This window comes from Nerophis lumbriciformis, linkage group LG26, assembly GCF_033978685.3.
Source record: "Nerophis lumbriciformis linkage group LG26, RoL_Nlum_v2.1, whole genome shotgun sequence".
Taxonomy (NCBI): domain Eukaryota; kingdom Metazoa; phylum Chordata; class Actinopteri; order Syngnathiformes; family Syngnathidae; genus Nerophis; species Nerophis lumbriciformis.
In genome coordinates, this window is record NC_084573.2 from 986,288 (window position 1) to 1,008,777 (window position 22,490).

General features: G+C 35.6%; 1 protein-coding gene across 1 annotated transcript; it reads left to right on the plus strand.

Annotated features, from left to right (window-relative positions):
- The first annotated feature begins 7,557 nt into the window (after window positions 1-7,557).
- Window positions 7,558-21,096, plus strand: LOC140679835 (uncharacterized). The gene is made up of 3 exons (XM_072916131.1): window positions 7,558-7,993; window positions 14,966-15,006; window positions 20,375-21,096. The coding sequence occupies exons 2-3, from the start codon at window positions 14,966-14,968 to the stop codon at window positions 20,943-20,945; spliced, it is 612 nt and encodes a 203-aa protein (XP_072772232.1). The 5' UTR covers window positions 7,558-7,993; the 3' UTR covers window positions 20,946-21,096.
- The last annotated feature ends 1,394 nt before the right edge of the window (window positions 21,097-22,490 follow it).

A 22,490-nucleotide genomic window follows, 5' to 3' on the forward strand; every position in this document is an offset into this window, starting at 1 on the left:
TTCACATGTGAATAATGTTGTATAATAGACTGTATTTATATTATTCACATGTGAATAATGCTGTATAATAGACTGTATTTATATTATTCACATGTGAATAATGCTGTATAATAGACTGTATTTATGTTATTCACGTGTGAATAATGCTGTATAATAGACTGTATTTGTTATTCACATGTGAATAATGCTGTATAATAGACTATTTATATTATTCACATGTGAATAATGCTGTATAATAGACTGTATTTATGTTATTCACACGTGAATAATGCTGTATAATAGACTGTATTTATGTTATTTACATGTGAATAATGCTGTATAATAGACTGTATTTATATTATTCACATGTGAATAATGCTGTATAATAGACTGTATTTATATTATTCACATGTAAATAATGCTGTATAATAGACGGTATTGACATTATTCACATGTGAATAATGCTGTATAATAGACTATTTATATTATTCACATATGAATAATGCTGTATAATAGACTGTATTTATATTATTCACATGTGAATAATGCTGTATAATAGACTGTATTTATATTATTCACATGTGAATAATGCTGTATAATAGACTGTATTTATATTATTCACATGTGAATAATGCTGTATAATAGACTGTATTTATATTATTCACATGTGAATAATGCTGTATAATAGACTGTATTTGTTATTCACATGTGAATAATGCTGTATAATAGACTATATTATTCACATGTGAATAATGAGCTGTATAATAGACTGTATTTATATTTTTCACATGTGAATAATGCTGTATAATAGACTATTTGTATTATTCACATGTGAATAATGAGCTGTATAATAGACTGTATTTATATTATTCACATGTGAATAATGCTGTATAATAGACTATTTATATTATTCACATGTGAATAATGCTATATAATAGACTGTATTTATATTATTCACATGTAAATAATGCTGTATAATAGACGGTATTTATATTATTCACATGTGAATAATGCTGTATAATAGACTATTTATATTATTCACATGTGAATAATGCTGTATAATAGACTGTATTTATATTATTCACATGTGAATAATGCTGTATAATAGACTATTTATATTATTCACATGTGAATAATGCTGTATAATAGACTGTATTTATATTATTCACATGTGAATAATGCTGTATAATAGACGGTATTTATATTATTCACATGTGAATAATGCTGTATAATAGACTATATTATTCACATGTGAATAATGAGCTGTATAATAGACTGTATTTATATTTTTCACATGTGAATAATGCTGTATAATAGACTATTTGTATTATTCACATGTGAATAATGAGCTGTATAATAGACTGTATTTATATTATTCACATGTGAATAATGCTGTATAATAGACTATTTATATTATTCACATGTGAATAATGCTGTATAATAGACTGTATTTATATTATTCACATGTGAATAATGCTGTATAATAGACTGTATTTTTATTATTCACATGTGTATAATGCTGTATAATAGACTATATTTATATTATTCACATGTGAATAATGCTGTATAATAGACTGTATTTATATTATTCACATGTGAATAATGCTCTATAATAGACTGTATTTATATTATTCACATGTGAATAATGCTGTATAATAGACTGTATTTTTATTATTCACATGTGTATAATGCTGTATAATAGACTATATTTATATTATTCACATGTGAATAATGCTGTATAATAGACTGTATTTATATTATTCACATGTGAATAATGCTGTATAATAGACTGTATTTACATTATTCACATGTGAATAATGCTGTATAATAGACTGTATTTATATTATTCACATGTGAATAATGCTGTATAATAGACTGTATTTATATTATTCACATGTGAATAATGCTGTATAATAGACTGTATTTACATTATTCACATGTGAATAATGCTGTATAATAGACTGTATTTATATTATTCACATGTGAATAATGCTGTATTATAGACTGTATTTATAATAATGCTGTATAATAGACTGTATTTATATTATTCACATGTGAATAATGCTGTATAATAGACTATTTATATTATTCGCATGTGAATAATGATGTATAATAGACTATTTATATTATTCACATGTGAATAATGCTGTATAATAGACTGTATTTATGTTATTCACATGTGAATAATGCTGTATAATAGACTGTATTTATATTATTCACATGTGAATAATGCTGTATAATAGACTGTATTTATATTATTCACATGTGAATAATGCTGTATAATAGACTGTATTTATATTATTCACATGTGAATAATGCTGTTTAATAGACTGTATTTATATTATTCACATGTGAATAATGAGCTGTATAATAGACTGTATTTATATTATTCACATGTGAATAATGTTGTATAATAGACTGTATTTATATTATTCACATGTGAATAATGCTGTATAATAGACTGTATTTATGTTATTCACATGTGAATAATGCTGTATAATAGACTGTATTTATATTATTCACATGTGAATAATGCTGTATAATAGACGGTATTTATATTATTCACATGTGAATAATGCTGTATAATAGACTATTTATATTATTCACATGTGAATAATGCTGTATAATATACTGTATTTATATTATTCACATGTGAATAATGCTGTATAATAGACTGTATTTATATTATTCACATGAGAATAATGCTGTATAATAGACTGTATTTATATTATTCACATGTGAATAATGAGCTGTATAATAGACTGTATTTATATTATTCACATGTGAATAATGCTGTATAATAGACTGTATTTATGTTATTCACATGTGAATAATGCTGTATAATAGACTGTATTTATATTATTCACATGTGAATAATGCTGTATAATAGACGGTATTTATATTATTCACATGTGAATAATGCTGTATAATAGACTGTATTTATGTTATTCACATGTGAATAATGCTGTATAATAGACTGTATTTATGTTATTCACATGTGAATAATGCTGTATAATAGACTGTATTTATATTATTCACATGTTTATAATGCTGTATAATAGACTGTATTTATATTATTCACATGTGAATAATGCTGTATAATTGACTGTATTTATATTATTCACATGTGAATAATGCTGTATAATAGACTATTTATATTATTCACATGTGAATAATGCTATATAATAGACTGTATTTATATTATTCACATGTAAATAATGCTGTATAATAGACGGTATTTATATTATTCACATGTGAATAATGCTGTATAATAGACTATTTATATTATTCACATGTGAATAATGCTGTATAATAGACTATTTATATTATTCACATGTGAATAATGCTGTATAATAGACTGTATTTATAATAATGCTGTATAATAGACTGTATTTATATTATTCACATGTGAATAATGCTGTATAATATACTGTATTTATATTATTCACATGTGAATAATGCTGTATAATAGACTGTATTTATATTATTCACATGTGAATAATGCTGTATAATAGACTGTATTTATATTATTCACATGTGAATAATGAGCTGTATAATAGACTGTATTTATATTATTCACATGTGAATAATGCTGTATAATAGACTATTTATGTTATTCACATGTGAATAATGCTGTATAATAGACTGTATTTATATTATTCACATGTGAATAATGCTGTATAATAGACTGTATTTATATTATTCACATGTGAATAATGCTGTATAATAGACTGTATTTATATTATTCACATGTGAATAATGCTGTATAATAGACTGTATTTATATTATTCACATGTGAATAATGCTGTATAATAGACTGTATTTATATTATTCACATGTGAATAATGCTGTATAATAGACTGTATTTATGTTATTCACATGTGAATAATGCTGTATAATAGACTGTATTTATGTTATTCACATGTGAATAATGCTGTATAATAGACTGTATTTATATTATTCACATGTGAATAATGCTGTATAATAGACTGTATTTATAGTATTCACATGTGAATAATGCTGTATAATAGACTGTATTTATATTATTCACATGTGAATAATGCTATATAATAGACTGTATTTATATTATTCACATGTAAATAATGCTGTATAATAGACAGTATTTCTATTATTCACATGTGAATAATGCTGTATAATAGACTATTTATATTATTCACATGTGAATAATGCTGTATAATAGACTATTTATATTATTCACATGTGAATAATGCTGTATAATAGACTGTATTTATATTATTCACATGTGAATAATGTTGTATAATAGACTGTATTTATATTATTCACATGTGAATAATGCTGTATAATAGACTGTATTTATATTATTCACATGTGAATAATGCTGTATAATAGACTGTATTTATGTTATTCACGTGTGAATAATGCTGTATAATAGACTGTATTTGTTATTCACATGTGAATAATGCTGTATAATAGACTGTATTTATGTTATTCACATGTGAATAATGCTGTATAATAGACTATTTATATTATTCACATGTGAATAATGCTGTATAATAGACTATTTATAATATTCACATGTGAATAATGCTGTATAATAGACTGTATTTATATTATTCACATGTGAATAATGCTGTATAATAGACTGTATTTATGTTATTCACATGTGAATAATGCTGTATAATAGACTGTATATGTTATTCACATGTGAATAATGCTGTATAATAGACTGTATTTATATTATTCACATGTGTATAATGCTGTATAATAGACTGTATTTATATTATTCACATGTGAATAATGCTGTATAATAGACTGTATTTATATTATTCACATGTGAATAATGCTGTATAATAGACTGTATTTATATTATTCACATGTGAATAATGCTATATAATAGACTGTATTTATATTATTCACATGTAAATAATGATGTATAATAGACGGTATTTATATTATTCACATGTGAATAATGCTGTATAATAGACTATTTATATTATTCACATGTGAATAATGCTGTATAATAGACTGTATTTATATTATTCACATGTGAATAATGTTGTATAATAGACTGTATTTATATTATTCACATGTGAATAATGCTGTATAATAGACTGTATTTATATTATTCACATGTGAATAATGCTGTATAATAGACTGTATTTATGTTATTCACGTGTGAATAATGCTGTATAATAGACTGTATTTGTTATTCACATGTGAATAATGCTGTATAATAGACTATTTATATTATTCACATGTGAATAATGCTGTATAATAGACTGTATTTATGTTATTCACACGTGAATAATGCTGTATAATAGACTGTATTTATGTTATTTACATGTGAATAATGCTGTATAATAGACTGTATTTATATTATTCACATGTGAATAATGCTGTATAATAGACTGTATTTATATTATTCACATGTAAATAATGCTGTATAATAGACGGTATTGACATTATTCACATGTGAATAATGCTGTATAATAGACTATTTATATTATTCACATATGAATAATGCTGTATAATAGACTGTATTTATATTATTCACATGTGAATAATGCTGTATAATAGACTGTATTTATATTATTCACATGTGAATAATGCTGTATAATAGACTGTATTTATATTATTCACATGTGAATAATGCTGTATAATAGACTGTATTTATATTATTCACATGTGAATAATGCTGTATAATAGACTGTATTTGTTATTCACATGTGAATAATGCTGTATAATAGACTATATTATTCACATGTGAATAATGAGCTGTATAATAGACTGTATTTATATTTTTCACATGTGAATAATGCTGTATAATAGACTATTTGTATTATTCACATGTGAATAATGAGCTGTATAATAGACTGTATTTATATTATTCACATGTGAATAATGCTGTATAATAGACTATTTATATTATTCACATGTGAATAATGCTATATAATAGACTGTATTTATATTATTCACATGTAAATAATGCTGTATAATAGACGGTATTTATATTATTCACATGTGAATAATGCTGTATAATAGACTATTTATATTATTCACATGTGAATAATGCTGTATAATAGACTGTATTTATATTATTCACATGTGAATAATGCTGTATAATAGACTATTTATATTATTCACATGTGAATAATGCTGTATAATAGACTGTATTTATATTATTCACATGTGAATAATGCTGTATAATAGACGGTATTTATATTATTCACATGTGAATAATGTTGTATAATAGACTGTATTTATATTATTCACATGTGAATAATGCTGTATAATAGACTGTATTTATATTATTCACATGTGAATAATGCTGTATAACAGACTGTATTTATATTATTCACATGTGAATAATGCTGTATAATAGACTGTATTTATAATAATGCTGTATAATAGACTGTATTTATATTATTCACATGTGAATAATGCTGTATAATAGACTGTATTTATAATAATGCTGCATAATAGACTGTATTTATATTATTCACATGTGAATAATGATGTATAATAGACTATTTATATTATTCACATGTGAATAATGCTGTATAAGAGACTGTATTTATGTTATTCACATGTGAATAATGCTGTATAATAGACTGTATTTATATTATTCACATGTGTATAATGCTGTATAATAGACTGTATTTATATTATTCACATGTGAATAATGCTGTATAATAGACTATTTGTTATTCACGTGTGAATAATGCTGTATAATAGACTGTATTTGTTATTCACATGTGAATAATGCTGTATAATAGACTATTTGTATTATTCACATGTGAATAATGAGCTGTATAATAGACTGTATTTATATTATTCACATGTGAATAATGCTGTATAATAGACTGTATTTATATTATTCACATGTGAATAATGCGGTATAATAGACTGTATTTATATTATTCACATGTGAATAATGCTGTATAATAGACTGTATTTATATTATTCACATGTGAATAATGCTGTATAATAGACTGTATTTATATTATTCACATGTGAATAATGCTGTATAATAGACTGTATTTATAGTATTCACATGTAAAAAATACCTAAGTGTTTATTGTCTATTGTGAGTGAACTGTGGTGCTGAATTTCCCCCAGGGATCAATAAAGTACTTTCTATTCTATTCTATTGTATTCTTTACATCATTGCAAATCATCGCATAGCTTCCATGTTTTAATAGGAAGGTGCAAAGTTTAAAAACATTTTTATTGCTTTATAACATTTTTTTTTATTGCTATATACATTTTTTATTGCTCTGTAAAAATGTTTTTATTGCTTTATATATTTTTTTTTATTGCTCTATTTATTTTCCTATGACACTGTACTGAGTCTTTGATTTATTTTGTACAATTTTTCCATTTTTGAAGTTGTTGATTTATTATATCTTCCGGTTGAAAGTTGCACACTGACGAAGACATTTGGTCGCGCCTGCGCAGTTTGTATTAAAATTATTAGAAGGGGGGGGAAATATATTTAAAAAAAAAAAAAAAGTCAGGCGTAAAATGGCGGGCGTGATGACGTAATTGGAAAAGCGGCTCGTTTCTCTCGCGAGATCTGACAACACCGCGCGGGATCTGAACAGGACGAGGATGAAGCAAAATGGCGGTTTTCAAAGGTCTGCGTACCTAATATCTGCCTTCATGTACACACACATGTTGTTTAATTAAGTCAATATCTTTGGTATTTTTGTTGTATCCGGTGTACAGTAGTCTGGGCGCACTTTGACGCCTTTCGAGCAGGCTTAACATGCTAATTAGCCTAGCACGCTAATTAGCTTAGCACGCTAGTTAGCTTAGCGTGCTAGCTGCTAACAAAGACAGGCGGTAGTGATCAAGACGTGACTAAGCAGAGATCAAAGTGTGAGAGTAAAGTGTTGTGATTGTGTCAACATGTGTGAAAGAAACATAGCAGAGTACGAAGAGGAACTTTGTCCGACAAAAGAGAAGGAGCGACGACATCAACTACTGGACGCTGTTTGCAATAAACATCCAGTTGTGTTGCACGGAACAGGTTTGTTTACTTCTTACTCATTTAAATAATAAAATAAACAATCATAAATGAATCGTTCAGCACGTACACAATGTTGACATCTAGAGTTATATTTTGATAAACAATCATAAATGAATCTTTCAGCACGTACACGATGTTGACATCTATAGTTATATTTTGATAAACAATCATAAATGAATCTTTCAGCACGTACACAATGTTGACATCTATAGTTATATTTTGATAAACAATCATAAATGAATCTTTCAGCACATACACAATGTTGACATCTATAGTTATATTTTGATAAACAATCATAAATGAATCTTTCAGCACGTACACAATGTTGACATCTATAGTTATATTTTGATAAACAATCATAAATGAATCTTTCAGCACGTACACAATGTTGACATCTATAGTTATATTTTGATAAACAATCATAAATGAATTTTTCAGCACGTACACAATGTTGACATCTATAGTTATATTTTGATAAACAATCATGAATTAATCTTTCAGCACATACACAATGTTGACATCTAAAGTTATATTTTGATAAACAATCATAAATGAATCTTTCAGCACGTACACAATGTTGACATCTATAGTTATATTTTGATAAACAATCATAAATGAATCTTTCAGCACGTACACAATGTTGACATCTGTAGTTATATTTTGATAATCATAAATGAATCTTTCAGCACGTACACAATGTTGACATCTATAGTTATATTTTGATAAACAATCATAAATGAATCAGCACGTACACAATGTTGACATCTATAGTTATATTTTGATAAACAATCATAAATGAATCTTTCAGCACGTACACAATGTTGACATCTATAGTTATATTTTGATAAACAATCATAAATGAATCAGCACGTACACAATGTTGACATCTATAGTTATATTTTGATAAACAATCATAAATGAATCTTTCAGCACGTACACAATGTTGACATCTATAGTTATATTTTGATAAACAATCATAAATGAATCTTTCAGCACGTACACAATGTTGACATCTATAGTTATATTTTTATAAACAATTATAAATGAATCTTTCAGCACATACACAATGTTGACATCTATAGTTATATTTTGATAAACAATCATAAATGAATCTTTCAGCACGTACACAATGTTGACATCTATAGTTATATTTTGATAAACAATCATAAATGAATCTTTCAGCACGTACACAATGTTGACATTTATAGTTATATTTTGATAAACAATCATAAATGAATCTTTCAGCACATACACAATGTTGACATCTATAGTTATATTTTGATAAACAATCATAAATGAATCTTTCAGCACGTACACAATGTTGACATCTGTAGTTATATTTTGATAAACAATCATAAATGAATCTTTCAGCACGTACACAATGTTGACATCTATAGTTATATTTTGATAAACAATCATAAATGAATCAGCACGTACACAATGTTGACATCTATAGTTATATTTTGATAAACAATCATAAATGAATCTTTCAGCACGTACACAATGTTTGACATCTATAGTTATATTTTGATAAACAATCATAAATGAATCTTTCAGCACGTACACAATGTTGACATCTATAGTTATATTTTGATAAACAATTAAATGAATCTTTCAGCACATACACAATGTTGACATCTATAGTTATATTTTGATAAACAATCATTAATGAATATATCAGCATGTACACAATGTTGACATCTAAAGTTATATTTTGATAAACAATCATAAATGAATCTTTTAGCACATACACAATGTTGACATCTATAGTTATATTTTGATAAACAATCATAAATGAATCTTTCAGCACGTACACAATGTTGACATCTATAGTTATATTTTGATAAACAATCATAAATTAATCTTTCAGCACATACACAATGTTGACATCTATAGTTATATTTTGATAAACAATCATAAATGAATCTTTCAGCACGTACACAATGTTGACATCTATAGTTATATTTTGATAAACAATTATAAATGAATCTTTCAGCACATACACAATGTTGACATCTATAGTTATATTTTGATAAACAATCATAAATGAATCTTTCAGCACGTACACAATGTTGACATCTATAGTTATATTTTGATAAACAATCATAAATGAATCTTTCAGCACGTACACAATGTTGACATTTATAGTTATATTTTGATAAACAATCATAAATGAATCTTTCAGCACATACACAATGTTGACATCTATAGTTATATTTTGATAAACAATCATAAATGAATCTTTCAGCACGTACACAATGTTGACATTTATAGTTATATTTTGATAAACAATCATAAATGAATCTTTCAGCACATACACAATGTTGACATCTATAGTTATATTTTGATAAACAATCATAAATGAATCTTTCAGCACGTACACAATGTTGACATCTATAGTTATATTTTGATAAACAATTATAAATGAATCTTTCAGCACATACACAATGTTGACATCTATAGTTATATTTTGATAAACAATCATAAATTAATCTTTCAGCACGTACACAATGTTGACATCTATAGTTATATTTTGATAAACAATCATAAATGAATCTTTCAGCACGTACACAATGTTGACATTTATAGTTATATTTTGATAAACAATCATAAATGAATCTTTCAGCACATACACAATGTTGACATCTATAGTTATATTTTGATAAACAATCATAAATGAATCTTTCAGCACGTACACAATGTTGACATCTGTAGTTATATTTTGATAAACAATCATAAATGAATCTTTCAGCACGTACACAATGTTGACATCTATAGTTATATTTTGATAAACAATCATAAATGAATCAGCACGTACACAATGTTGACATCTATAGTTATATTTTGATAAACAATCATAAATGAATCTTTCAGCACGTACACAATGTTGACATCTATAGTTATATTTTGATAAACAATCATAAATGAATCTTTCAGCACGTACACAATGTTGACATCTATAGTTATATTTTGATAAACAATTAAATGAATCTTTCAGCACATACACAATGTTGACATCTATAGTTATATTTTGATAAACAATCATTAATGAATATATCAGCATGTACACAATGTTGACATCTAAAGTTATATTTTGATAAACAATCATAAATTAATCTTTTAGCACATACACAATGTTGACATCTATAGTTATATTTTGATAAACAATCATAAATGAATCTTTCAGCACGTACACAATGTTGACATCTATAGTTATATTTTGATAAACAATCATAAATTAATCTTTCAGCACATACACAATGTTGACATCTATAGTTATATTTTGATAAACAATCATAAATGAATCTTTCAGCACGTACACAATGTTGACATCTATAGTTATATTTTGATAAACAATTATAAATGAATCTTTCAGCACATACACAATGTTGACATCTATAGTTATATTTTGATAAACAATCATAAATGAATCTTTCAGCACGTACACAATGTTGACATCTATAGTTATATTTTGATAAACAATCATAAATGAATCTTTCAGCACGTACACAATGTTGACATTTATAGTTATATTTTGATAAACAATCATAAATGAATCTTTCAGCACATACACAATGTTGACATCTATAGTTATATTTTGATAAACAATCATAAATGAATCTTTCAGCACGTACACAATGTTGACATTTATAGTTATATTTTGATAAACAATCATAAATTAATCTTTCAGCACATACACAATGTTGACATCTATAGTTATATTTTGATAAACAATCATAAATGAATCTTTCAGCACGTACACAATGTTGACATCTATAGTTATATTTTGATAAACAATCATAAATGAATCTTTAAGCACGTACACAATGTTGACATCTATAGTTATATTTTGATAAACAATCATAAATGAATCTTTCAGCACATACACAATGTTGACATCTATAGTTATATTTTGATAAACAATCATAAATGAATATTTCAGCACATACACAATGTTGACATCTATAGTTATATTTTGATAAACAATCATAAATGAATCAGCACGTACACAATGTTGACATTTATAGTTATATTTTGATAAACAATCATAAATGAATCTGTCAGCACATACACAATGTTGACATCTATAGTTATATTTTGATAAACAATCATAAATTAATCTTTCAGCACGTACACAATGTTGACATTTATAGTTATATTTTGATAAACAATCATAAATGAATCTTTCAGCACGTACACAATGTTGACATCTATAGTTATATTTTGATAAACAATCATAAATGAATCTTTCAGCACGTACACAATGTTGACATCTATAGTTATATTTTGATAAACAATCATAAATGAATCTTTCAGCACATACACAATGTTGACATCTATAGTTATATTTTGATAAACAATCATAAATGAATCTTTCAGCACGTACACAATGTTGACATCTATAGTTATATTTTGATAAACAATCATAAATGAATCTTTCAGCACATACACAATGTTGACATCTATAGTTATATTTTGATAAACAATCATAAATGAATATTTCAGCACATACACAATGTTGACATCTATAGTTATATTTTGATAAACAATCATAAATGAATCAGCACGTACACAATGTTGACATTTATAGTTATATTTTGATAAACAATCATAAATGAATCTGTCAGCACGTACACAATGTTGACATCTATAGTTATATTTTGATAAACAATCATAAATGAATCTTTCAGCACATACACAATGTTGACATCTATAGTTATATTTTGATAAACAATCATAAATGAACCAGCACGTACACAATGTTGACATTTATAGTTATATTTTGATAAACAATCATAAATGAATCTTTCAGCACGTACACAATGTTGACATTTATAGTTATATTTTGATAAACAATCATAAATGAATCTTTCAGCACATACACAATGTTGACATCTATAGTTATATTTTGATAAACAATCATAAATGAACCAGCACGTACACAATGTTGACATTTATAGTTATATTTTGATAAACAATCATAAATGAATATTTCAGCACGTACACAATGTTGACATCTATAGTTATATTTGAATAAACAATCATAAATTAATATTTCCCGTCTTTATCAAAGTAAAACTATAGATGTCAACATTCATTAATGTTTGTTTATTAAAATATAACTAAAGATGTTAGCCTACTATCAAAATGACTTTAAAGGCCTTATGTAAGTGTCATAATGAAGACAACACATGATGTAAGTGTCTATATGGCCAAAGGTATAGATGTGTGTGTCCCAAGTTAAAGAAAACTGCAGGCTGTCTTCTTCTAATGTATTTATTACAATCTTTGCCAAGCTGGGTAAGGTTTGCTGTGGTCTGGAACAACATGGCGCACAAACAACTATCAGAAATGCAGCCAATGTGACATAGAGATAATGAGTCATGAGACATGCAAATATAGATTAAATACACAGAGGACATAAGTCAAGGAAATTAAATGAGTTCAAATACCTACAAACGAGGCATACAGCTAGCTTAAATAGCATGTTAGCACTCCAACAAGTCAATAACCAACAAAGCTCACCTTTGTGCATTCACGCACAGTCTAAAATGTTTGGTGGACAAAATGAGACAAAGAAGGAGTGGCATGAAACACGTCTTTCTGGGGCAGCGTCGGAGAAAGTTGTACATGTAGACAAACTACGGTGAGTTCAAGGACCGCCAACATCCATCCATCTTCAACCGCTTATCCGTAATGAGGTGGCCAGCAGAGACCCCCAGACTTCCCTCTCCAGGGCAACATTAGCAACTTCCTCCTGGGGGATCCCGAAGCGTTTCCTAGGCCAGAGAGGAGTTGTAATCCCTCCATCTGGTCCTTGGCCTGCCCCGGGGTCTCCTCCCAGTGGGACGTGCAACGAGGACTTCCCACTAGGGCGGCGCTATAGGGTTGCTGACCACTGACCCATACCTACATATAGACCATACTTGCCAACCCTCCCGGATTTTCCGGGAGACTCCCGAAATTCAGCGCCTCTCCCGAAAACCGGTCCACTCTGTTTCCTGAGATCCAGGGTCAACGCAGCCGTCTACCAGCAAGTTTTAGAGCACTTCATGCTTCCTGCTGCTGACCTGCTCTATGGAGATGGAGATTTCAAGTTCCAACAGGACTTGGCGCCTGCACACAGCGCAAAATCTACCCGTGCCTGGCTTACGGACCATGGTATTTCTGTTCTAAATTGGCCCGCCAACTCCCCTGACCTTAGCCCCATAGAAAATCTGTGGGGTATTGTGAAAAGGAAGATGCAGAATGCCAGACCCAAAAACGCAGAAGAGTTGAAGGCCACTATCAGAGCAACCTGGGCTCTCATAACACCTGAGCAGTGCCAGAAACTCATCGACTCCATGCCACGCCGCATTAACGCAGTAATTGAGGCAAAAGGAGCTCCAACCAAGTATTGAGTATTGTACATGCTCATATTTTTCATTTTCATACTTTTCAGTTGGCCAACATTTCTAAAAATCCCTTTTTTGTATTAGCCTTAAGTAATATTCTAATTTTGTGACACACGGAATTTTGGATTTTCATTTGTTGCCACTTCAAATCATCAAAATTAAATGAAATAAACATTTGAATGCATCAGTCTGTGTGCAATGAATAAATATAATGTACAAGTTACACCTTTTGAATGCAATTACTGAAATAAATCAAGTTTTTCAAAATATTCTAATTTACTGGCTTTTACCTGTGTTTGTGTGTGTGTGTGTGTGTGTGTGTGTGTGTATATATATATATATATATATATATATATATGAAATACTTGACTTGGTGAATTCTAGCTGTAAATATACTCCTCCCCTTTTAGCCACGCCCCCAACCACGCCCCCGTCCCACCCCGACCACGCCCACCCCCTCCCGCCACCTCTCGAAATCGGAGGTCTCAAGGTTGGCAAGTATGATATAGACACACCTTTCGACAACTTATTTTATTAACCTTATTTTTATTATTATTGTGTCGTCTGTGTCTTGCAGATGTCCAGCAGACGGTTTAGGAGGAACGCGACGTCGGTCAGGTGGGAGAGCATCTTCAGTTCCGAGTGGTGGGTGTGGTTGTGAAGAGTGAGGTGGAAGGTGAAAGTGAGGAGAGGAGAGAGTGTGATGGAGACCACTGTGGAGGATCACAAGTAGACAAGATCTTAGCTCCACTATCACATGGAGGAAGTTTAAAAGTGTGTTGTAACAAAACTTTTAAAGTAATCTGAAAGTACGCGTGACAACCCACACCGGGGGGAAACCCTTTTCCTGCTCAGTCTGCGGTAGAGGCTTTGCACAAAAAAGTCACATGAGAACACACACCGCCGAAAAACCATACGTCTGCCCATTTTGCCACAAACGCCATTGTGGCCGTTCAGCACTGGTGGCGCACATCGTGAGGACGCACGCCACCACGCGTGTGTTGCCAAACATTCTCTTACACGCAAAGTCACAAGTGTGCTGGTAAGAACGCAGTGAACAGAGAAAAACCTTTTCCCTGTTCAGTGTGCGGCGAAGGCTTTGCATCAGGGAAACGTTTGAAGCGGCACATGCCGAGACATCACCACAAAATGTTTTCCTGTTCAAGCTGCCACGAAAGATTTCGTGACCGATCGGCACTTGCGGCACACACGAGAACACACACGTCCAGCTGCAAGTCGTAAAGTCACAGGTGTTTCCGGAGAAAAACCTTTTTCCTGTTCAGTGTGTGGTCGAGGTTTTGCATCGGGGAAACGTTTGAATCAACACGTGCAAAGACGCAACGAGAAACTGTTTTCCTGTTCAAGCTGCGACGAAAGCTTTTGTGACCAATCGGCACACATGAGAACACACACGTCCAGCTGCGGTGTGTGTGTGGCGAAATGTTCACTTACCTGTACGAGTATAATAACCACAAGTGTGCCGGCGAGGACGGCAGCGGCAGGCCCACCGAGAGACCCTTTTCCTGTACGGTCTGCGGCGAAGGCTTTGTATTCGCCGAAGATTTGAAAGTACACGGGCAAACACACGCTGGAAAGAGACCGTATATCTGTTCCAGCTGCAACGAAGGCTTTGGCAAACGATCAGCACTTGCGGCACATGCGAGAACACACACGCTGAGTTGCAGTGTGTGTGGGGAAAGATTCTCTTCTAAGTACGGGCGGAAAAACCACAAGTGTGCTGGTGAGAAGAGCAGAATAAATAAACTCTCAAAACCTCGTTAACTTTGACTTTCCATGTGACGTCTTTGTTGTGTGACCAACACAATCTTCTTAGATGCCTTTTTGGGGGATTAGTGTTTTTATTTCAGTCAAGTAAATGTGTATATATATTGGGAAAATGCACAATAAAAGTTATAGGACAAAGCATCGGTTTATTATGCCAACCCTAATATCAGTCAAGTTGTCAGGTTGTGTAAATGGTCAATAAAAAGAGAATACAACAAATCCTTTTCAACTTATATTCAATTGAATAGACTGCAAAGACAAGATATTTCATGTTCACACTGACAGGGTACCAATGATTGTCACACACTAGAGATGCGCGGATAGGCAATTATTTCATCCGCAACCGCATCACAAAAGTCGTCAACCATCCGCCATCCACCCGAACTAACATTTAATCAACACCGCACCCGCCCGTTGTTATATATCTAATATAGACGATGCAAGGCATTAGTGAGGTTATAAAGCTTTTGCCTGTTAAAGAAAGGAGACTGATCCAAAGAAGCAGAGACATTCAATGCGTGCCACGCTGCCACGGCCCAGACGCACACCAGTGCGCAATCATCTGGGAGCCGCGCTGAGCGCACCTCCAAGCGCGTGGAGGTGCGATGTCCCTCGCACCCGCGGCGGCTCCACCCGGGCTCGCGCCCGAGGCTTCAGCGCGCACCGCGGCGGCCATCCTACTCGTCGCGGCCTAGCCCTCGCGGCTCTCGCTGCCGGCGACGGCCGGGTATGGGCCCGACACTCCAGCGCCATCCATTTTCAGGGCTAGTTGATTCAGCAGGTGGGTTGTTACACACTCCTTAGCGGGTTCCGACTTCCATGGCCACCGTCCTGCTGTCTATATCAACCAACACCTTTTCTGGGGTCTGATGAGCGTCGGCATCGGGCGCCTTAACCCGCCGTTCGGTTCATCCCGCAGCGCCAGTTCTGCTTACCAAAAGTGGCCCACTCGGCTCACCAGGGTGAGCCCCACCCCCTTCGTGAGCGCACTGCGCGCGGAGTGACCCCTGCTACGCGCCCCCGGCAACGGGGGTGGCGGGCAGGTAAGCTGCGCGGGCGGAGCGTGCGGAGAGACCCCTGTTACGAGCCCCCGGCCACGGGGGTGGCGGGCAGGTAAGCTGCTTACCTGCTGCGCGTGACGCCGGCCGCGGCGAAGGCGGACGAGGCGGGGTGTCGGTGCGGTGGGTGCGGTGGTGACCCTGGACGTGCGTCGGGCCCTTCTCGCGGATCGCCTCAGCTACGGCTCCCGGTGGGGCCCTCTGGGGGTAAGGGGCCTCGGTCCCGGACCCCGGCGAGGCGTCCCTTCTCCGCTCCGTAAAAGTGTCCATCTCTTCTTTTTTCTTCTTCTGTTGTGGCATATGCTGCAGGTGCCTGCTCGTTTTTCGTATGTGGGTAACAACATTTAACTATGTATATATATTTACCAATTGGTTTAACTGCCACCCGCCTGAATCTATTTAAAATCTAATTTTTTTTAATTTCAACCGCCCGACCCGACCCGCGGATAAAATCTAATTTTTTTTATTTCAACCGCCCGACCCGTGGATAATCCGCGGACTCCGCGGTTGTGTCCGCAAACCGCGCATCTCTATCACACACACACACTAGGTGTGGCCAAATTATTCTCTGCATTTGACCCATCACCCTTGATCACCCCCTGGGAGGTGAGGGGAGCAGTGGGCAGCAGCGGTGCCTGCGCCCAGGAATCATTTTTGGTGATTTAACCCCCAATTCCAAGCCTTGATGCTGAGTGCCAAGCAGGGAGGTAATGGCTCCCATTTTTATAGTCTTTGGTATGACTCGGCCGGGGTTTGAACTCACGACCTACCCATCTCAGGGCGGACACTCTAACCACTAGGCCACTGAGTAGCCTCTTGTGTTTTTTCCTGACCTAACGTGTATATATATATATATGTGTGTGTATATGTATATACATACATATGTACATATATATATAAATATATGTACATTTACATGTGTGTATATATACATGTATATGTGTATGTATGTATATGTATATTTATTTATACTGTATATATGTATGTAGATAAGAGTATATATGTATTAGAGATGCGCGGTTTGCGGACACAACCGCGGAGTCCGCGGATTATCCGCGGGTCGGGCGGTTGAAATAAAAAAAAATTAGATTTTAAATAGATTCAGGCGGGTGGCAGTTAAACCAATTGGTAAATATATATACATAGTTAAATGTTGTTACCCACATACGAAAAACGAGCAGGCACCTGCAGCATATGCCACAACAGAAGAAGAAAAAAAAAAAGAGATGGACACTTTTACGGAGCGGAGAAGGGACGCCACCGGGAGCCGTAGCTGAGGTGATCCGCGAGAAGGGCCCGACGCAACCCCAGGGTCACCACCGCACCGACACCCCGCCTCGTCCGCCTTCACCGCGGCCGGCGTCTTGCGCAGCAGGTAAGCAGCTTACCTGCCCGCCACCCCTGTTGCCGGGGGCGCGTAACAGGGGTCACTCCGCGCGCTCCGCCCGCGCAGCTTACCTGCCCGCCACCCCCGTTGCCGGGGGCGCGTAACAGGGGTCACTCCGCGCGCAGTGCGCTCACGAAAGGGGTGGGGCTCACCCTGGTGAGCCGAGTGGGCCACCTTTGGTAAGCAGAACTGGCGCTGCGGGATGAACCGAACGCCGGGTTAAGGCGCCCGATGCCGACGCTCATCAGACCCCAGAAAAGGTGTTGGTTGATATAGACAGCAGGACGGTGGCCATGGAAGTCGGAACCCGCTAAGGAGTGTGTAACAACCCACCTGCCGAATCAACTAGCCCTGAAAATGGATGGCGCTGGAGCGTCGGGCCCATACCCGGCCGTCGCCGGCAGCGAGAGCCGCGAGGGCTAGGCCGCGACGAGTAGGATGGCCGGCGCGGTGCACGCTGAAGCCTCAGGCGCGAGCCCCGGTGGAGCCGCCACGGGTGCGAGGGACATCGCACCTCCATGCGCTTGGAGGTGCGCTCAGCGCGGCTCCCAGATGATTGCGCACTGGTGTGCGTCTGGGTCGTGACAGCGTGGCACGCATTGAATGTCTCTGCTCCATTGGATCAGTCTCCTTTCTTTAACAGGCAAAAGCTTTATAACCTCACTAATGCCTTGCATCGTCTATATTAGATATACCTTGGAGCATATGCCACATTGGAGTCCACATCTCTAATGACTTCTCCTGGACAGTCAACACCACATCAATTATCAAGAAGGCTCAGCAGCGGCTACACTTCCTTAGAGTCCTCGGGAAGTACAACCTGAAGCCTGACCTGCTGCTGACCTTCTACCGCTCGTCCATCGAGAGCCTGCTGACCTACTGTATTACGGTATGGTACGGCAGCTGCACTGCAGCAGACAGGGAGAGGCTGCAAAGAGTGGTCAAGACGGCTCAGAAGATCATCGGCCGCCCTCTCCCCTCTCTGACGGACATCTACACCTCCCGCTGCCTCAACAGAGCCAGTGCCATCATCAAGGACAGCACCCACCCTGGCTCTGACCTGTTCCACCTGCTGCCCTCTGGGAAGCGCTACAGGTGCATTAAAACCAAAACAAACAGGCTAAAGAACAGCTTCTTCCCCAGGGCCATAACCATCCTGAACGGACTGCCCCATTGTCCCTCATAACTGCCTTCTCTTCGGTGCAATAACCCATTCCACCAACCACCCTGTTTTTGTTTTGTTTTTTCATGTATATATTCATTTCACACCATATTCATTGCACTTCTACATTTTTTATATTTTTATATATTTGCACATTGTTTTGTTTTTGTTTTTCTAGCATGCACACATCGCACTGTATGGAATGGCCTCAATCTCGTTACCTTGCGTAATGACAATAAAGCTGATTCTGATTCTGATTCTGATAACAACGGGCGGGTGCGGGTGGATGCGGTTTTGATTAAATGTTAGAAACGGGTGGATGGCGGATGGTTGACGACTTTTGTGATGCGGTTGCGGATGAAATAATTGCCTATCTGCGCATCTCTAATATGTATATAAGAGTATATATGTATATATATACAGTATGTACATGTGTGTATATATATATATATATATATATATATATATATATATATATATATATATATATATATATATATATATATGTATGTATATATGCATGTGCAGTAGTGTTCGAGTAGTCTTGCTTTTAGTTAATGCATGCTGCTTCTGCCTGCTACTTTCTGCTTTTAGCTACCGCGCTGCCGGCAAGCCCCCTTTTTTTTTACAGGAGGTAAAAAGAGCAGCAGAGTGGGTAAGTGTCTTCAGCTGGTACATAGCCTCTACACCGCTAAGACTCATACACGCCTCCTTGTGGCCACGCACGGTAACTGGCACCCTGCGGTCCCAGGCTAAGTTGTACGAGATCTGGAAGAAGCAGGGCACCCTGGAGACGTGGTACGCAGGACCACTGTTGGGTGGGCATGCCCTGCTACCCATCAAACTCTGCCATAGCTATGGGCAAATAGTGAAGACTTCAACAGCGGATGATGGCTGCAGGGAGATGCAACACAGCGGCTGGAAGGCAGAGGAAGGCTGCAGCAAAGATGGGTCCCCAGTTGTTTTGGTTTTCCTGCCACTGGACTTTGGCCCGTTTTTGCCAAGGACTGTGTGGAGGCTGACTGTGCATCAGTTACCCTACATTAAAAGATTCCACGCAGAGGTGTTCTCCTTATGGCTTACGTCAAACACACCAAAATTGTCAATCCTGTTGGCAATCGGTGGGGGCAACGGGAGCAAGACGGTGAAGTCTGGCAGCTCCTAGCCACAACCAGGTACACAAATGGTGGGTGGTCAATCCTGTTGGCAATCTATGGGGGTAACGGGAGCAAGACGGTGAAGTCTGGCAGCTCCTAGCCACAACCAGGTACACAGGTGGTGGGTGGTCAATCCTGTTGGCAATCGGTGGGGGTAAAGGGAGCAAGACGGTGAAGTCTGGTAACTCCTAGCCACAACCAGGTACACAGGTGGTGGGTGGTCAATCCTGTTGGCAATCGGTGGGGGCAACGGGAGCAAGACGGTGAAGTCTGGCAGCACAACCAGGTACACAGGTGGTGGGTGTTTGATTCAGTTGTTATGCTCTTGGATGAGGCAGAAAGAGCTTCTCTGCAGCTTCACCCACATGTCCTATTTAGGATGCACTCTGCTTACCCAAGTAGTGGAAGGGGCTAGAAAAGATGCCCTAAGCACAGCCTGCCTTAAACACTCCTGTCTGAGGTACAGCCCCCAGAGGGATCAGCCCTTTGCGGCCAGAAAAATGATATAATTCACTTTGGAACCTTTTAATGTGTGCACTCTCATGGACAATAAACACAGCGCTCCACCCCGAGCGCCGCACTGCCATCATCTAGAGCTAAAACGTCCCGGATCGATATCGCTGCACTCCACATCTCCTCCAGTCTCTCCAAACTCTGCTGTCCTGTCTCTTCATCCAAATATCCTCCAGTCTCTCCAAACTCTGCTGTCCTGTCTCTTCATCCAAATATCCTCCAGTCTCTCCAAACTCTGCTGTCCTGTCTCTTCATCCACATATCCTCCAGTCTCTCCAAACTCTGCAGTCCTGTCTCTTCATCCACATCTCCTCCAGTCTCTCCAAACTCTGCAGTCCTGTCTCTTCATCCACATCTCCTCCAGTCTCTCCAAACTCTGCTGTCCTGTCTCTTCATCCAAATATCCTCCAGTCTCTCCAAACTCTGCTGTCCTGTCTCTTCATCCACATCTCCTCCAGTCTCTCCAAACTCTGCAGCCCTGTCTCTTCATCCACATCTCCTCCAGTCTCTCCAAACTCTTCTGTCCTGTCTCTTCATCCACATCTCCTCCACTCTCTCCAAACTCTGCAGTCCTGTCTCTTCATCCACATCTCTTCCAGTCTCTCCAAACTCTGCTGTCCTGTCTCTTCATCCACATAACCTCCAGTCTCTCCAAACTCTGCTGTCCTGTCTCTTCATCCACATCACTTCCAGTCTCTTCAAACTCTGCTGTCCTGTCTTTTCATCCACATCTCCTCCAGTCTCTCCAAACTCTGCTGTCCTGTCTCTTCATCCACATATCCTCCAGTCTCTCCAAACTCTGCAGTCCTGTCTCTTCATCCACATCTCCTCCAATCTCTCCAAACTCTGCTGTCCTGTCTCTTCATCCACATCTCCTCCAGTCTCTCCAAACTCTGCTGTCCTGTCTTCATCCACATCTCCTCCAGTCTTTCCAAACTCTGCAGCCCTGTCTCTTCATCCACATCTCCTCCAGTCTCTCCAAACTCTGCTGTCCTGTCTCTTCATCCATATCTCCTCCAGTCTCTCCAAACTCTGCTGTC